Here is a 15,601-nt window from a genome sequence, read left to right on the forward strand (position 1 = left end):
TGTAAGGTTTATTATCCTCCACATCCTGTTTGATTCAAGTTTTCTATATTTTTTTGCAACAATATTGATATGGGTATGTGTCTATCCGATGATTTTCTATTTACAAACTTTAATGTTTCAGAACTTACCGGAACGAAGTTGCTAGAGCTCAACTCATTCTCTGGCCTGCAAAGATAAGGTTCTGTGACCCTACACTTGAAACAAACCAGAACAAGTCTCCTCCTAGGTTAGCTGGGTGATCTCTCCCATCTTCTTGTTACAACAATCCTTTGATATCCTTCCTCTGTAAATCATTTTCTCAAAGCCTTGATATATGGGATTCTTAATGGTACTACATATTGTCTAAACTTGTTTAAAATTTAAATGCAGTTTGAGATATTGGTTTAGAGCAAAGGGAAAGTTGTTGGATGATCAGGCCTTGCATAGGTACTACATTTGTTTTATATTTTGTTAGATATTCTGATTTCAAACAATTTAATGAAATTAGTGAAATTGGCAAATGCATGAGCTGGGAGGTCTTTTATTGTTGTACTAAGAAATAACTTTTGCTTTAAGAAAGAACTTGATTGGAGAGTTTGTGAAAATAGAGACTCCGTAAAATTTAATTTTATTTTACTATTGTACATATGCATCTAAGTTGGTCTTATGTCGAGAGCCAAGTCCCAAATGCTTAAGTTGTGAGTTAATAGGTCAATGCACATGACTGGTTTTATATCTAACTAACTCCCTGAACAAGAACCCTTTTGAGTTTTGAGCTTTCGTTTTACCAATGAACAATATCATTTTACATTGCTGAAATTCAACTTTCACATTAAAAATGGGGCATGACAGGATTATACTAAGTTATAACCACTTAGACAAGTGATTCTATTATACATTCAAACCAACTAGCCAAAAAGTTTGAACAATTGGCTTATCAATCGCCTTATATCAAATAATTTGTATATGGTTTGTATTGCAGGTGTGTGGCTGCATTTACATCTGATATAATATTTCTTCAAGTAAGTATGAATCCCCAAGTAACTTTAAGTTATATAGTCCACACGTAAGTATTATAGTCCTTTTGGTTTTACAAAAAGATCAGCCGCTAACTTTAAGTTATAAATTATTTACAGGAATGCTTGATCACATTATTGTAGAAACTGGCAATGTCAAGATGCTTTTGAATCAGATTACTCTTGTTTCACTACTCGATCAAATCCTAACTTTTGCAGTCACCTAAACAATTAGAGAACACCATTATTTCATCTATGTTGGGATTAAATCCTAAAACAGATGGTGAAAGATCGATTGTTGTCATTGCACCGTAAGCTCTTATTCTTTTTTCCCCTTGATATATATTTATGTTTAGGAGCTGAGTTAAATTACAATGGTAGAGTTGTTAGTGTTTTCCATTGGCTCTCTAAATATGTGTTCTTCAGCTGGTATAGAAATTAAGTGTTGTGTCTTTTGTCATTACTTTAGTTAAGACAACTGGTATAGGTTAATTAGTTAAACACAACTTAAATTCTAAGAAAAAAATATCCTTATGTGTTTTTTCTAGGAATATATTCTCCGACAATGGTGCTTCAACACCAGACAAAGCTTCATTGCAATAAATGCAGGTATGCCTTCTAAATGATTGTGTGTGACGTCTCTAATGTAAGCTTTTGTAAAGTTGACTCGGTGAATCTCAACTGTCATAATATTTCAAGGAATATATTGTCTCTAATGTAAGCTTTTGGAAATGCGACGTTTCCTCAAAAGTCTATCTAAATCGAGATGTTGAATCGAGGGACGAATTCAAGTCATACAATTTATTAACCATTAAGCATTCATCACTTATTCAACTGACAGTTAATCCCAATGCTTATTATTTTCCTTAATTATATATAGTATAACAACATTGATACTGAAATTCAAGCTTTTATGTAGGCATTGGCCATGTATGCTCAAAGGGAAGTAAGTTGCATAACTTTAAGAGGTAAATAATAGTTGTTTATGCATATACATTATTATGCAGATCTTATGGATAGTTCTTTAAGAGGTATCGTAGATTCACTGGGTCATATATATCACAGGGTAATATAGTTTGTGTTGAATTTGCTCTCACATTTGGCCTTTTATATGGATAACCAAAACTAGGCGTATTATTGACTTTTGAAAAGTTGACTTTAGCCTCGGTCAGGCCGAAGCTAAGCGTTTTATTGACCTTTATAAATTTGACTTTAGTGTCAGCCAAGCCGACACTACAGGTTTTTGAAAAGTTCACATTAGTCTCGGCGGAGCCGAAGCTACGGGTTTTGTTGAATTAAATAAAATTTGACTTTAGCCTCGGAAAAACCGACACTACCGATTTTATGGACTTTTGTAAATTTGACTTTAGTCTCGGTCAAACCGACACTAACAGCTCTGTTGACTTTTGAAAAATTGACTTTAGCCTCCGACTAGCCGACACTAATGTTTTGGTGCACTTTACTTCTTTAGCGTGGGCTAAAGATTAGTCTCGATATAGACTCGGTTTAACCGACACTAACTTAGGCACGGCCTTATAGGCCGACACTAACATGTTAACTTCGAACCGTTTAGCCTGCCCCCGACACCGAAGCTAATCCGACACTAAACAGCTTGTAGTGTCGGTTTTTATCCCTTTAGTGTCGATATATGGCCGACACTAAGTACTGTTTTTCTAGTAATGTTAACAAACCCTAATAATTACATCTTTTCAATACTCGACTTGCTTCTTAAAGTAGGTTACAAAGCTTCCTATTTATAACCTATTCCCAACTGGACTTGGGCCTTCAAACACAGCCTTATTTTCTGTTACTTATCAGCAGAAAACTTCTGCTAAAAGAAAGGTCTCTAATCATAAGTTTCCTAAATTGTCTCCATAATTAGAAACTACATAATCTTCAATATTCTGACTTGATTCTCTTGACCTTTAAATCTGTGTCACATATGATTGCATAATATTCCATAAAATATTCTGATTCTGTTGAGTACATACTTAATCTTCATATTCCAGCTCAGCAGGCGCGATGTCATGAGTTTCTGCATATGACATATCATAAGACATGTTGTCACAGAGCATGTTTTAACATTCCATAGAACATCTTGTTGTTGTACCTGTTTTGTTCATATTAATATTTGCAAGTTCTATACAACCTATTACATATTGCTGCTATTATATTTTAGCCAAACATAAATGCCAATAACATAATTCAGAGCATTAACAGAGACTAAAACTACATGCATAATAATTTTGTGGGACCAAAATATATCATTTTTTTAATAGGGACTAAAAATAAAATTAAAGATATTTATAGGAACAAAAAACATACTTAACCCTTTAATAAATCAAACCTTTTTAAGAGAATAAAGTGAAACCTAAAAAGCAACTTAAAGGATAAAAAAATGAGAGTTACTATATATACACCCAAAATTTTACACCAAATAACTATACCGTAAGAAATACTGCATAATTACATTTGTTTGTTGGTGTTAATACAATAAAAAATAATGATTAAACATTTTAAAATATAAAAGAGTAGTATTATAAGGTGTAAGTGTTACAAGTTTAACAATAACATTTCTTTAAAAAAATAATAAAATAAACGCTTCCTTACCCTTGACTTTAATTGGATAGAGGTATCTTCAACTAATTAAATACTATCATTCAATGTCACATCATTTTTATTTTATTTTATTTTATTTTTAAAGAAATTAAAATTTTAAAATAATTTACACTAAAGGTATTCAAATCAAATTTAAATTTATGGATACCAAAAAATTTATCTTAAATAAATTACAATTTAACCAAATTTATATAATTTTATCATATCATAATAATTATAAATGTTAATACATTAATACAATATTAATTTTGGTGAATAATTAATTACTATTAGTTTACCAATTATTTTCTGGTCACAAATTTCAAAAGCCTTTTTATTTTCCTTCCTAAATAAGAAACCATGATAACAAACAACTCATTCACTTGATGATGATGATGATGGTATAGACAGAGTGATGCACCTATTCAACGTAACCTTTCATCTTAGATAAAATCAATTTTTTAATACTATATAATATTAAAAATTCAATTAATGCCTTAAATTTAATTCCAAATTACATAATAATTATTTTAATATAATAAATAGAAATTCACACATAAAAACTAAGACTCTATTGTTTGTTATTGTCATGCAAATTTCTTGGTAACAACAAAAAGAGTGTGTTTGAAAGAAAAAATTGTATGAGACATGACAGAGATGATATAGAAGCTACTAACATTGTTGTTTGGTATTAATTTTTAAAGATATTAATTAGATTGAACTGTCTATTTAATGTTGCACACTGTTTTTTCTTTTTCTTTTTCTTTTTGGACTAAAACCGTTCCTCTATTGTACTATTTTTTTGAAACTATAATTTTCTCAATTTTGAGTTTCTTTCTTGCAGATATTATTAACCAGAGATAGAGTTACACAAGTGATTCTTCAATTAAAGAGGTGAGAAATTATAGAGATTTTTTTTTACTTTTGAATTATGCTTTGGAATCATCAACTTTAAGGTGAATTGAAATTTGATATCTGTGTGATTTTGACTGTTTTATTTCCATTTGGAAATCTATGTGCTTAGATGTGTTTTTTTTACAATTTCTTGATCCTTTAATTAATGTGTAAACACATTTAATATTCATATATTATATGATTCTTCTTCATATGCTTGAGTTGTGAAACTGCATAATCTCTCATACACAGAATCATGTAAGCCATATTTATATGTTTTGCAATTTTTCCTTTTTCTTTTTCTTTGCTCAGATCTTCCTTTTTCTGAAAAATTATACATATTAGATTTTAGAATCTTGTTTTCAATACATTTTTCATCAGAATTTCTAGGAAGATGAAACTGATCATCAGAGCCATCTATTTAGAGAATGTGTAGGTTAATCACTGTTCAACGATGACAAAATAATTAAATATCTATTTAACGGCGTTTTAAGAGTAGAAAGAATGTTACTAGGCTTAATATAGGTACAATTTGATTGTGAAAAATGTTAGGCCCTTGCGGTAGTTAGCTCATCTTACCTGCCCTCAAAGACGTCTTTGCTGATCACATAATTCAGTATGGTCCCTGGCAACCGCGGATTGGATGTTCCAATTTGCGGTACTTTCGCTTTCAAATACATATAGTTCGCCTTTATTGCACAACACAAAAGAGAGAATTAGCTACATATATTCTAGTTGCATTTCACCCAAATATTCTTGATCTATAAAAATCTGTTGGTGCAATAACTTTGTCACACAGTTTCAATCTCAAATTAATGGTCGAAATCGTATAAACTGATTTTGTTATTGTGTAATACAAAACTGACAGCACTCTTTTTCAATGTAGTGTCAAGTGATAAATCTATCAAAGATGTGGAGTTCAAAAGTAGGCAGCAAGAAACATTCACATTCATTTAGATGCGAAGATCAAATCTGTCCAAATCATAAGAAAAAACTTCATGACAGACCGAAGAATAATCATAATTTTTCGATAAGGGAGGTTCCAATACAGAAAGTGTTCAATGTAGAGCATTGTACTAATAACGCTAGCAGAGACTTCTCGGATTTCGCGGAAGGAAAAAGTTATTCTCCTACAGGCATGAATGGCGCAGACTATGATACGCCGGAGCTGGTTGTTTTTATTCAAGAGGATCGTCATCAGCAATATACGAAGGACATTTGCATTGACAGGCAAATTATGCCAGAAAGAAAGTGTGATATGAATAGAAATAGAACAAGTGATTTAAATCTAGGAATCATGGAAACAATGTCGAATAATTCGCTTCGAACGAATTGTGCCTCTCAACATCCTTCCTTTAAGGAAGCTATGAGAGTGCATGGTTTTAGAAATTTGATGAAAAGCGAAATGGAACTTTCATTAGGAGACAGGATTACATTTGATCATCACCTCACAAAGAAGGCAACATCGGAGACACTTCGAGAGGTGAGACATGTTCAATTTTGATATTCTTTGTTCAGTTTTTATAACATGAACCAAAATTTTGATATTCTTTGTTTCATTTTCTATTCCTGATAGAGAAAATAGGAGATGCACTGTCAATATAAATTAATTTTACACTGTCAACAACAACCATCGTGTATTCTTCCAAATCACACAGATATTTTCAAGTTAGTAGTGTGATATGACTTAGTGACGAATTCCTATTGGGCGACAGTGTAAAATTATATTACACTCAGTCTGTGCACATAATTGTACCCTTTTGAATTTTGTTGAACCATTTTTTTCTTTGAGATTCTCAGGCTTTTAAAAGGGAAAGAAACTTGACTAGGTCCTTTGAGAATTGGCAAGGAAATTCGATTTTAGGATCAAGTGGAAGCTGCGTGGAGTTTCCGCATTGCAGAAACTGTCTACAAGTGAATGACAGAAATATGTATAGACCAGATATGAATTACTTACAAAGTCTAACAACAATTTCTGAACAAAGAAAAGTTGATTATTCTCGAGAGATTTCTAACAATGCCTTAGAATCTCAGTCTGGTTCAACACCATGTATTTGCCATGCAAAGAACTCTAGCATTGTCTCTCACCAATCTAATGATAGCATAGGCAGTGCAAATTCATTTTCTTTTCCCATGTAAGTTTTTTCTTTAAGATTGCGCGGTCCAACACAAGTTAGTTACAATTCGGTTATTGATGTTTCAAAAGACATTCTTAAGGTTTTGAATGAATTACAGATTGCCTGTCGAATGGGTTGGAAGTCCGGTGAAAATGATGGAAGCAGATAAAAGTCAATCAAGAAAGCATCAATGGAGGAAGATATGGCTACCATGTTGTGATTAGCATGTATTGGGTTGGGAGTGCCAAGTTCATTCAAATCTTTTGGTCTGGATTTTTTGTATGTGCCATTAGAATGATATACACAAAATGTTTGATTCCATTTCTCCATATAGGGAAAAGAAATCCTCAACTATGACTTGAATTTTTCAATAGAGAGAGGGACAATGAATGAAATAAATATATTTTATCAATATTTCATCATTATATTTCTTTTCTGTTTATCGCTTATTTATATTCCATCAAAATAATTGTGACCTTTCATAAAAGATATTAACATAAAATTATTTGCTAACTAACTTGCAACATGCAATAGCTAACAACTAGTTAGTTACTTACATGTTGGCTTTGCCTACTAACTTTGACACTTCGCCTCAAATTATGGTTGAAAGATGTTTAAGAGATCGAGCTTGAGCGCAAGCCCTTGAACATTGGTAGGATGAGAAAGCTTTGGTGAGTCATGAATAGAAATGAATGGCAAGACTTTGTTCAAATCATATATGACTATCAATATCAAGGTGTTTGGTCCCTCTTGTGAAATAAAGACTTATTGTGTAAGAATTGGTTGTGTTAATTGTTATATTTGGTTATAGGTAGTTATTAGTTAGTTAGTTTTGTTATAAATTAGTTAAGATTTGTTAGTGGGTCATGATTACTCTATAAAGTGTATCATATATTCATTATAATAATCATCTTACCATTGAATCAATAATAAACAATTCAATCATCTCTTACTTTATTTTTCTCTTTCCTAGGCTCAACCATGCTTCTCGATAGGTTGCAATGTAAAGGACACTTTGACTATCATATTAGATGACCAGAGGCTTGGAATAAGTAATTTGAAGGTGATTGTTGTTGGGTTGTCAAAAAAAATTGAGCGAATTGATAAATAGGGTAGATAATGTCTGGACTAGTAATGGATAACCCTAGTGACTTACCAACTAGTCATTTATGCTCAGAAAGATTTGATAAAATCCTTTAAAAGAGATCCATATTGATGCAAGACGTATTGTGTGACTTCCTAAATTTCAAATGGTTAAAAGAATAGTCATAGGATCTTATCTGATACCACGACTCTCAGATCTTTCAGAGATCAAGATTGGTGTTGTTGAAGGTAACAAATGTTTTAAGAATAGGAGTAGGAGGAATAATTTGGTAGCTTTTTTGACTGGGTGGTATATGGTTAGATAAGGAATCTGAGGTTCGAGGGGGAGATTCCTAGTAACTTCAAATATCATTCTCTGATTTCGTTGCTTATTGGCCGATCCTAGATGGGGTAAATCTTCCTTGTCTTTCGTTGGTAGGTGGTTAATCCATCTCTTCTAGGTTTCTGGTTACAGAAGTGGATGTTGTGGTCGCGGGCATTGATGGGTCTAAGATTTTAGAACAAGAATTGTTCTGATCAATATTCTTAGTTTTGATTATAACAATGTATATGAATTTTGCTTAAGACAATGTGGTACTCTAATCCTATGCAATTTCCATTTCAGGAAATATACAAAGAGTATGCACAAAATCAGCGCAAGAAGCACTGACTCAGAAGGTTCAACATGCAACATCAGAACATGCTCTCGCAAGACATCAGAAGATGGTCAAGCAGAATCAGAACATGGTCTATTGAAGCATCAGAAGAACTTGAGATCAGAAGCAGAAGCACTGAAGTTCTCATGGTATCACGCTTGAAGCACTTCAAAGTCAGAAGACAAGAAGATGCTCTACACCAAGATGTTTGACTCTGATATATATTCAAACGTTGTATCTACAAAGATCAGATCAGAAGCAAGTACAAGATGGCAGGTTACGCTGACTGACAAAAGGAATGTTAGAAGCTATTTAAGGCAAAGTCACTTAAAGCAGGAAAAGCAAGGCTCGAGGTAGTTGACAAAAGAGTGAAACATTAAATGCAATGCTGTACGGATCACGCAACGCATTAAATGCTCCCAACGGTCATCTTCTCAAAACGCCTATAAATAGAAGTTCTGATGAGAAGCTGGAAAAAAAACATACTAGGCAAACATACAGAAACGCTATCAAAGTGAAAAGCTCTCAAAACTTCATCTTCAACCTCACTTCATTACTGTTGTAATATCTTAGTGAGATTAAGCTTAAACTTAAGAGAAATATCACAGTTGTGATTATAGCTTATTAAGAAGCATTGTAATACTCTTGTAAGAATTTGTTTACATTAATTTGTAAAAGGTTCCTAGAGTGATCAAGGTGTGATCAGAATACTCTAGAAGACTTAGAAGGTATCTAAGTGGAAAACCATTGTAATCAAAGTTGATTAGTGGATTAAATCCTCAGGTGAGGTAAATCACTCTAAGGGGGTGGACTGGACTAGTTTCGTTAACAACGAACCAGGATAAAAATCATTGTGCAATTGTTTTTATCTTAAGAGTTATTAAAGTCACACTTATTCAAACCCCCCCTTTCTAAGTGTTTTTCTATCCTTCAATTGGCATCAGAGCGCCGGTTCTAAGATGCAAGCACTTAACCGTGTTTAGAAAAGATTTAGGAAGAGAAAAACGCTAAGTCAAGATGGCTGGTGAGACTCCAACACCTACATCTACATCTGGCTCTGCTGAGCAATACAATGGAAATGGTAACAATGGTTACACTAGACCACCAGTATTCGATGGTGAAAACTTTGAATATTGGAAAGATAAACTTGAAAGTTACTTTCTTGGTTTAGATGGTGACTTATGGGATCTTCTTGTGGATGGTTACAAACATCCAGTGAAAGCTAGTGGTGTAAAGCTGACAAGACAAGAAATGAGTGATGATCAAAAGAAGCAATTCAAAAATCATCACAAGTCAAGGACAGTTTTGCTGAATGCTATCTCTCACGCTGAATATGAGAAGATATCTAACAGGGAAACTGCCCATGATATATATGAATCATTGAAAATGACTCATGAGGGAAATGCCCAAGTCAAGGAGACTAAAGCTCTTGCCTTGATCCCGAAATATGAAGCCTTCAAGATGGAGGATGATGAAAACATTGAGAAAATGTTCTCAAGATTTCAAACGCTAACTGCTGGATTGGGAGTTCTTGACAAGGGATATACTAAAGCTGATCATGTCAAGAAGATCATCAGAAGTTTGCCCAGAAGATGGGGCCCAATGGTGACTGCATTCAAGATAGCAAAGGATATGAATGAAGTCTCTTTGGAAGAGCTGATCAGCGCCCTAAGAAGTCATGAAATTGAGCTGGATGCAAATGAACCTCAGAAGAAAGGTAAGTCTATTGCATTAAAATCTAATTAAAAAAAATGCACTAACACTTTTCAGGCTGAAGAAGAAGATTTTGAAGAATCAGAATCAGAAGAAGAAGATGAACTGTCCATGATCTCTAGAAGGGTAAACCAACTCTGGAAGAGCAAGCATAGGAAGTTCAAGAACTTCAAAAGTTCTAAGAAGCTTGAAAAAGGAGAATCTTCTAGAAGCAAAAGATATGACAAGAAGAAGGTCACTTGCTTCGAGTGCAATGAGCCAGGTCACTACAAGAGTGAGTGTCCAAAGCTTCAGAAGGAGAAGCCCAAGAAGAAGTTTCATAAGAAGAAAGGTCTTATGGCTACTTGGGATGATTCAGATTCATCAGAATCAGAATCAGACTCTGAAGGCGAGCAGGCTAACATTGCGCTGATGGCAACTGTGGATGATGAAGCAGAATCTACATCAGAATCAGAATTTGACTCTGAAGGGGTATTTTCTGATCTATCTAGAGAAGAGCTCGCTTCCAGTTTAGCTGAAATTCTTGAAATCAAGGCTAAGCTTAGTATCAAGTACAAAAAGATGAGAAAGCTCTTTGTATCTGAAACTAAGAAGCTTGAATTAGAAAATTCTGAACTTAAGGAAAAAGTTTTAAAACTATCCAAAGATGCTGAGTCATCTTCTGGTTCAGAAGAATCTATTCCAAGCTTGAACCATATTCTTAAAGAATATGACTTGAGTTTCAGGAAATTCTTATCTAGAAGTATTGGCAGAAGTCATCTTGCTTCTATGATATATGATGTTTCTGGAAACAAGAGAGTTGGCATTGGTTATGAGGGTGATACCCCATACAAACTTGAATCTGTAGATGATATGAAATTCACATACCAGCCATTGTATGATCAGTTCAAGTATGGCCACTCCCATGATATTAGGCTCACCTCACATGCCAAAAGCTTTCATGTTACACACATTAAGAAGCATGTGACACAACCTAGAAAATATCATGCTGCTAAACCTAAGGAATATCATGTTGTACCTCCTGTTGTTTATCATGCTAAACCCAAGTTCAATCAGAACTTGAGGAAAACTAACAAGAAAGGACCCAAGAAGTTGTGGGTACCTAAGGAGAAGATAATTTTTGTTGCAGATATCCTTGGCAGCAAAGAAGAAAAAGCAAAGCATGTCATGGTACCTGGACTCTGGGTGCTCGCGACACATGACGGGAAGAAGGTCTATGTTCCAAGACCTGGTGCTTAAATCTGCTGGAGAAGTTAAGTTTGGAGGAGATCAGAAGGGCAAGATAATTGGCTCAGGAACCATAAGTACTAGTAACTCTCCTTCTATAACTAATGTTCTTCTGGTAGATGGATTAGCTCATAACTTGTTGTCCATAAGTCAATTAAGTGACAATGGTTATCACATAATCTTCAATCAAAAGTCTTGTAAGGCTGTAAGTCAGAAGGATGACTCAATCCTATTTACATGCAAGAGAAAGAACAACATTTACAAGATTGATCTTCAAGATCTTAAGAATCAGAAGGTAACTTGTCTTATGTCTGTTAGTGAAGAGCAATGGGTCTGGCACAGAAGATTAGGCCATGCTAGTTTGAGAAAGATTTCTCAGATTAACAAACTAAATCTGGTCAGAGGTATCCCTAATCTGAAATATAAATCAGATGCTCTTTGCGAAGCATGCCAGAAGGGAAAGTTTTCCAAACCTACATTCAAGTCTAAGAATGTTGTTTCTTCCTCTAGGCCGCTAGAACTTCTGCACATTGATCTGTTTGGCCCAGTCAAAACAGCATCTGTCAGAGGGAAGAAATATGGATTAGTCATCATAGATGATTATAGTCGCTGGACATGGGTAAAGTTCTTAAAACACAAGGATGAGTCTCATTCAGTGTTCTTTGAATTCTGCACTCAGATTCAATCTGAGAAGTAGTGCAAAATCATAAAGGTCAGAAGTGATCATGGTGGCGAATTTGATAACAGATTCTTTGAGGAGTTCTTCAAAGAAAATGGTATTGCCCATGATTTCTCTTGCCCTAGAACTCCACAGCAAAATGGATTTGTAGAGCGAAAGAATAGGACTCTACAAGAAATGGCCAGAACCATGATCAATGAAACCAATATGGCTAAGCATTTCTGGGCAGAAGCAATAAACACTGCATGCTATATTCAAAATAAAATCTCTATAAAACCTATTCTTAATAAGACTCCTTATGAATTGTGGAAGAACAGAAAGCCCAACATTTCATATTTTCATCCTTTTGGATGTGTGTGTTTCATTCTGAATACTAAAGATCATCTTGGTAAGTTTGATTCTAAGGCACAGAAGTGTTTCCTTCTTGGATATTCTGAACGCTCTAAAGGCTACAGAGTATACAATACTGAAACATTGGTTGTAGAAGAATTAATCAATATCAGATTTGATGATAAGTTTGGTCTTGAAAAGCCAAAGCAATTTGAGAATTTTGCAGATATAGATATCTCAATTTCAGAAGCTGAAGAACCAAGAAGCAAAGTATCAGAAGCTGAAGATCTCAGAAGCAAAGGATCAGAAGATCAAGTTGCGGCATCTTTAGAGAATCTTAGAATTTGTGAAGAGCCAACAGTCAGAAGATCTTCTAGACTCACATCTGCTCACTCAGAAGATGTCATTCTTGGAAAGAAGTATGATCCTATCAGAACAAGAGCTTTTCTAAAAAATAGCAACATGGATTCTTGATCAGAAAGAGAAGATGAGAAGTTCTAACTCTGTCAGAATCAAAAGTTAAAGTAAAACAGCTGTCACCAACTGCTCCAGAAGTTGAACACGTGTTCACTCTTTTTGGACAGACATGCGTGCAACTGATGAGACGCCGCCCTAGGTAACTGTGTAAATCATTTCAAATTTCACATTATCCCACCCAACGTCATTCATCATTAAATGCGTTTGATTTCATTTGATTCTGTAACTGTTCATTCTCATAATTTCATTGCATTCTTTTTCAAATCCGCCTCTATATATTCATCTCACATCATAACGTTTATTCTTTTACGCATTCTCTGCAATCTCTTTGCCCTTTTTGACTACCCTAAAAGAAAGAACCCTAGAAAACTCAGTTGTCCAACTATGGCTGCTTCTTCATCAAACGTTGCTGGTTCTCCATCTCCTTCTCAACAACACCTTCAAGAAGAAGAAGAATTGTTCTATCCTCCACTCACGTGCACTATTCCTCAAGAAGATTTAGAGGTTATCTGCGAGTTGATGGTTGATTTTGATAATCTGGAAGAACATCAGTTTGATCTCAGGGAGAATATAGCCTTTCAAGGATGGTCTCCTTTATTTCATGAATTCTGTGGACCAGTCTATCCTTATTTGGTCAAGGAATTCTGGGTTAATGCTTTCGTCATTCCTAAGGCGATTGTATCTTTTGTTCATGGAAGGTTCTTTGCAATCACTGAAGATACTCTGAGAATACTGTTTGATTTGAAAGAGCCTGTTGGCGCCTTTGAACTTTCTCAAAGAGAAAACTAGGCAGATGTTCTTGCTGAACTATACCCAGATGTGACGAAGACCAAGGATGTTAACGATTTGAAGAACATCTACAAAGTCTGGACAAAGATTCTTCTTGGTTGTTTCTATCACAGGAAAGCAACTCATTCTCCAAACTTTGTCAACAAAGATCAACAATACATCCTGTATTGCATTGGTACTCAGAAGAAGGTTGATGCTCCTTACATCATTTTCAATCATATGTGGAATGCTATAAGAGATTTTAGGGATTTGAACAGAACGAAGAAAGGAAATATTATTCCTTTTGGAAGAATCATTACCAACATTCTGGTTCAAACCAAGATGGTTGAAAAACTAGAATCTGCTGGTGTCATCAAAGATCTTCTCACCGTCACTAGAAGTGTCTTGAATGCTAACACCTTGAGAAAGATGCATCTTATCCAAGCTGTTGCACATGCTCCTTAACCTATTCCTGGAATCAGAATCAGAAGAGGACCTGTGCTAGCTGAGTTTGAAGCGTTCTTCTTAAATGAACAACCAGATATTAAAGTTAGGTATCTGAACGCTGTCAAGAAAGGCAGTCAGAAAGCCTCAACTTCCAAGCCTGCTGCTTTAGAAGATGTTTCAGAAGCTGCTCCAGAAGTTGTCGCTAAGAAAGAAAGAAGGACAAAGCGTAATTTTGATCGTCCCTCTGTCAATGAGGAGAAAAATAATCAAGAAGAAGTTGCTGCAATTGTTGATGAGAATGTTGTTGTGGAAGAAGCTGTAGTTGAAGAAAATCAAGAAGCTTTAGTTGAAAATGAGAATGTAGAACAAGATGTTGCTGAGAAAAAGAAGAAGAAGAGGAAGTCGGGGAAAGAAAAGAAAGCAGAGGATGAGAAGGAAGTAGAAAAGAAGAAGAGGAAGAAAAATAAAAAGAAAAAGAAAGTTGTTGCTCAAGAATAAGTGATTCAAGAAGCTGTGAATCAGCAAGAAGAAGAAGTGAATAAGGAAGAACAACAGAAGGAAACTGCCAGAAAGAAAGAAATAGCTTTGGACATAACCAACCCTGCTTCTGACCATCCCATTGATACACTCGTTCTAGACATTCAACCCCTTCAAACTCTCTATCCTCCTCACTCAATTATCTCCACTTCTCAACCTCCACCTCATGCAAACTATTCCCTCATTGCTAACCCTGTCACCAACAATTCACCAGAATCAGACTCTAAAAGTACTGGTTCTATGGCTCAATTGTTTCGTGAATTCAATTTCACTCCCAAACCCCGTCCTGAACCTGAGCTTGTGGTGTTGGACGCTGAGTCAGAAGAAGTAGAATCTCATCTCTCTCTTGATAGAGAACCTCAACCCTACTTCTTTCTGAACCCAGATTCTGCCGTCACCAGACTCAAATCCCGCCGGGAATTCTCTGTTGGTGTACGTTTTGAATTATTAAATCTGAAAATGGAGGCAGGTTTAGAGACATTGAAGGCAGCGCATCATGCCAGGATGGATGATGTTGAATTGAGAAATCTCTGGAGGATCTTCAGAAGAAAGATGGACTCTGAGTTTCTGAAGCTTCAGAAGGCGTGCGTAGCAGAAGCTCCAGGTCATCTTGGATTCCTAAGATCCTATGAAGAATTCTGGGTCAGTCATCTCAAGGGAAGGCATTGTCTTGTAGAAAAAGAGTTTCTTGATGAGCTTGCAGAAGATGTGTCTGACCAAGCGCCTTGTCTTGCCATGGTTGTGTGGAAGCCCCCATATTCTGTTTTGACTGGAGACTTTCAGTCTATATTCAACTGGCTAAGGGAAAATCCCTCTGAGAAAGCACCAGATATGGTATATCCAGAAGTTGAATATCCTTCAGAAGTTGCTTCTCCCATTCCTCTAAAGAATCTGGCTGAGATTCTTAAGGCTCTGGAGAATGAAGATTCTGAGATCCCTACTCCAGAATATTCTGAAGATGCTTCTATGTCAGAAACTGATGTTGAGAAACAAAGTGCTGATGAGAATCATCCTGCTGAGAAACTTCCTGATAAGGAAACTCAAGATGAGATTCTCATGATAGATGCTTCTGTTGGGCAT

The 15,601-nt window shown here is 35.2% G+C and overlaps 1 protein-coding gene across 1 annotated transcript; it reads left to right on the plus strand.

The window, feature by feature from the left end:
- The first annotated feature begins 4,230 nt into the window (after positions 1-4,230).
- LOC131624225 (uncharacterized) lies at positions 4,231-6,982 on the plus strand. Its single transcript, XM_058895181.1, has 4 exons — positions 4,231-4,487; positions 5,374-5,970; positions 6,288-6,622; positions 6,723-6,982. The coding sequence occupies exons 2-4, from the start codon at positions 5,398-5,400 to the stop codon at positions 6,826-6,828; spliced, it is 1,014 nt and encodes a 337-aa protein (XP_058751164.1). The 5' UTR covers positions 4,231-4,487; positions 5,374-5,397; the 3' UTR covers positions 6,829-6,982.
- The last annotated feature ends 8,619 nt before the right edge of the window (positions 6,983-15,601 follow it).

Source organism: Vicia villosa, unplaced genomic scaffold (assembly GCF_029867415.1).
Source record: "Vicia villosa cultivar HV-30 ecotype Madison, WI unplaced genomic scaffold, Vvil1.0 ctg.000109F_1_1, whole genome shotgun sequence".
NCBI lineage: Eukaryota > Viridiplantae > Streptophyta > Magnoliopsida > Fabales > Fabaceae > Vicia > Vicia villosa.

Bases quoted from the DNA above. Each gene is read 5' to 3' on its own strand.
- LOC131624225 (XM_058895181.1), top strand. From the start codon at position 5,398: ATGTGGAGTTCAAAAGTAGGCAGCAAGAAACATTCACATTCATTTAGA. The intron at 5,971-6,287 runs GTGAGACATGTT...TGAGATTCTCAG, and splicing joins CATCGGAGACACTTCGAGAG to GCTTTTAAAAGGGAAAGAAA. The intron at 6,623-6,722 runs GTAAGTTTTTTC...AATGAATTACAG, and splicing joins AATTCATTTTCTTTTCCCAT to ATTGCCTGTCGAATGGGTTG.